The 3,615-nt window shown below is 38.3% G+C and overlaps 1 protein-coding gene across 1 annotated transcript; it reads left to right on the plus strand.

Moving 5' to 3' along the window:
• On the plus strand, positions 1–2,129 carry LOC109161759 (gibberellin 20 oxidase 1-D-like). Its single transcript, XM_019310261.1, has 3 exons — positions 1–576; positions 1,227–1,551; positions 1,624–2,129. The coding sequence occupies exons 1-3, from the start codon at positions 38–40 to the stop codon at positions 1,903–1,905; spliced, it is 1,146 nt and encodes a 381-aa protein (XP_019165806.1). The 5' UTR covers positions 1–37; the 3' UTR covers positions 1,906–2,129.
• The last annotated feature ends 1,486 nt before the right edge of the window (positions 2,130–3,615 follow it).

A 3,615-nucleotide genomic window follows, 5' to 3' on the forward strand; every position in this document is an offset into this window, starting at 1 on the left:
CTCTGATCTCTCTCTCGCTTAGCTTTCATTTCCTGCAATGGCGATTGAATGTATGACCACAACACCAACTCGTAGTGATGCTCCTAAAGCAGCAGCGGTGGTTTTCGACTCCAGCGTTCTCCGCCACGAGACCAACATCCCAACCGAATTCGTGTGGCCGGAGCACGAGAAGCCGGGCAGCTACGCCGCCCCAGAATGCCCGGTCCCGGTCATCGACCTCGCCGCCTTCCGTTCCGGCGATCCCGCGGCCGTCGCGGAAACTCTTAAGCTGGTGAACGAAGCCTGCAAAAAACACGGCTTCTTCCTGGTAGTGAATCACGGAGTTGACCCAGATCTCATCTCCGACGCTATCCGCCACATGGACCGCTTCTTTGACTTGCCTCTCTCCTCCAAGGAAAAAGCTCTCAGAAAGGTCGGCGAGAGTTGCGGTTATGCCAGCAGTTTCACCGGCAGGTTCTCCGCCAAGCTTCCATGGAAGGAAACTCTCTCTTTTAGATATTCCGCCCAGAAAGAATGTTCCCACATAGTGGAAGAGTATTTCCAGGAATCATTGGGTCAAGATTTTGCTCATATCGGGTAGGTTCCTATATATTCTTCTAAACTTTACCTCTAGGGTAGGTTCCTCTCTCTCTCTATATATATATATATGTATGTGTGTGTGTGTGCCAGCTTGGTCATTCCTTAATGTGTGGTCGGTCCAACAGCACCATTAAGTATGTAAAAACGCATCAATTAGGTTAAAAAATGTACAACAATAAAAAATAAAAATGCATCACAAATTGTACGTTTTCGAATATTATTGTGCGTTTATGCATACCTAATAGTGTGTTTTGAGGTCATAATGTTACTATTGGAAATTATGAAATTTTCGACCATCTGAAAGTAATCTTAAATCAAGTCGAAAGCAAAAAGTGGTTGGAAATAGCAACAAATATTTTTCCGAATATCAAAAGTGGTTGGAACAAAACTTTGGACTTGATTTAAGATCAGGTGGTCGGAAATTTTATAATTTCCAGTAGTGTGTATCTAATGATGCATTTTTTTAGTGTTCTGGTGCGTTTTTTTGTTGTGACTTTTCTAACACTATTGCTACTATTTGCATACCAATAGTAAGGCATATATATATATATATATATATATATATATATATATATATATATATATATATATATATATAATTTAATTGCCTAATAAGATATGATGAACATACATACATATACATACAGGGGGGTTTATCAAAAGTACAGCAATGAGATGAGCAAACTGGCTCTGGAGATCATGGAAGTGCTGGGGATGGGTTTAGGCGTAAACCGAAAGCATTTCAGTGAATTCTTCCAAGAAAACGACTCCGTAATGCGACTTAACTACTACCCACCATGCCAGAAACCAGAGATCACCTTGGGGACCGGACCACATTGTGACCCAACATCCTTAACAATCCTCCACCAAGACAACAGCGTGAATGGGCTTCAAGTATGTGTGGACAACGAGTGGCGTTCAGTGTCCCCCAGCCCCAACGCTTTTGTCGTTAACATAGGCGACACCTTCATGGTACCTACAAACGTACTAGCTTGCTTCTATATTCCATCAATCCAACTAACTAACTAACTAACATATTTGCAGGCACTTTCCAACGGAATATACAAAAGTTGCCTGCACAGGGCGGTGGTGAACAGTACGATTACCAGGAAGTCCATGGCTTTCTTCCTGTGCCCTCACGAAGATAAGGTGGTGACGCCACCACCAGAACTGGTGGACTCCACTCATCCTAGACTATATCCAGACTTCAAATGGCCGACCCTCCTTGAGTTTACCCAGAAGCATTACAGGTCTGACACCGACACTCTACTCAGCTTCTCTGCATGGCTCCAACAAAACCAAACCCCCATTGCAACCCAGCCCTAAGCACCGCAGCAGCAGTAATAATTTTCTATTATCATATCCCCGCTCTATCCCTACTTTTCTACCTACCTTAATTTAAAAAAAAAAAAAGAGAAAAGAGATGAGGATGATGATGTCAGCGCCAAAAAAGTATGAATTAATGGAAATGCCGCTTTTTATTTCGTATTTTGTTATGAAGACAAAGCGTTATCCATATTTAATTTGTTTTATTTCAACTTTATTATATTCATTCAATTCTCCGCTCTTTTGCTACTACTAAACGTACACAAAGTCATCCCAATCGCTCGTGTGCATGTATTGGGTGCGTTAGTTGAGGTTAATCATTAACCCTTAAATTCTTAATGCATGCTCGACAATAGAGTATATATTAGTTCAAGCTATACCTAGCCCCAATGGCGGATCCAGAAAATAATGTGAGTGGGGGCGTGCTTAACTTGAGATCTCACTTCTAAGAAAAAATTGCATCTTCCACAATTTTGTTTGAAGAATTTGCTTAGACAAGAAGCTAAAACATATAAAATGTTCTAGAGGTGAATTTTGAACCTTGGACACTCCATTTCATATTCAAGATTCAACCCATTGATCTACTAAACACTTTAGTGATTTATCTATGTACTAATATATTAGTAGAGCGGGTTGAGGGGGGCAGTGGCCCCCACTGCCCCCATTGTGGCTCCGCCACTGCCTAGCCCAAGTTATTTATGAGAAAAGACTTATTAGAGTTGTGCTATATCTCTATATAAAATAAAGCAAAATCAAGGTGAAATTTTTTCCCCTCAATTTGGTGTATTTGAGAATTATGAAATATCAAGGGTTTAGGAACTTCATAATCATCATAAATAATTAAATAAAGATTGAAAGAAAATCAAAGCGAATAATAATCAAAAAGAGTTTAGTGGAGTAGAGAGTAATTCACAAAATTAATTTGAGTAATAATTGTTGTTGATCCATAATTGAAAATTAACATTACAAAATTTATGTTATGTTTCTAAGAGCATCCCCATTAAGAGATAGTTCACAATTTTTTAGGAAAAAATGTCAACATAAAAGAGAGAGAGAGGGAGGAGAGAGGAGGAGTAGGGTGCTCTGCAAAGACCCAAGTTTTTTTTCAGAGTTTGTGCGTCTTACCAAGAGAGAGAAGGAAGTTTGCGGGTCAAATTTGTTTTAAGCTTTGTTTTTTTTTTTAATTTTTTTTCACATATTTTTCTCTCTCCTCTATCTTATTTGGCACCTAAAAACTTGTGTTAAAAAACTTATCTATTGAGGATGCCCATATACGCATGTACTATCTCTACACCAATTGCAAATGACATTAGCAAAGTATGAATGCATTAATTGTGTTCACATTTACTGCAATAAATAAAACATTCTTACAAATTTCAATAACCACATGTTTCAATATTTATATGAACATCTACACATACTTCAACATTATAAATAAGTCATCATCCACAACCAATATAATACTACAATTATGTTTTGATCGTGGTTGAAATTAGGAGGATGATCGTGACTAGAATAGGGGAAAAATATTTTTGGGTGCTTAGATCTCCTATAGAACTTTATACCGTGCGATCTAGGGAAGATGAATATTTCTGGGAGCGGAAGAACTCAGGTAAGTTTTTCTGTTTCCACAGCCATTAATTTCTTTACTAATTTAAAGTATATCAAAAATTTAATTGATAAATTTGTTAAATTAATAATAGTTTGTGC

Source organism: Ipomoea nil, unplaced genomic scaffold, assembly GCF_001879475.1.
Source record: "Ipomoea nil cultivar Tokyo-kokei standard unplaced genomic scaffold, Asagao_1.1 scaffold2926, whole genome shotgun sequence".
Taxonomy (NCBI): domain Eukaryota; kingdom Viridiplantae; phylum Streptophyta; class Magnoliopsida; order Solanales; family Convolvulaceae; genus Ipomoea; species Ipomoea nil.

Coding starts and splice junctions, on each gene's coding strand:
- LOC109161759 (XM_019310261.1), top strand. CDS start 38: ATGGCGATTGAATGTATGACCACAACACCAACTCGTAGTGATGCTCCT. Junction 577..1,226: donor CAAGATTTTGCTCATATCGG/GTAGGTTCCTAT, acceptor ATATACATACAG/GGGGGTTTATCAAAAGTACA. Junction 1,552..1,623: donor ACATAGGCGACACCTTCATG/GTACCTACAAAC, acceptor ACATATTTGCAG/GCACTTTCCAACGGAATATA.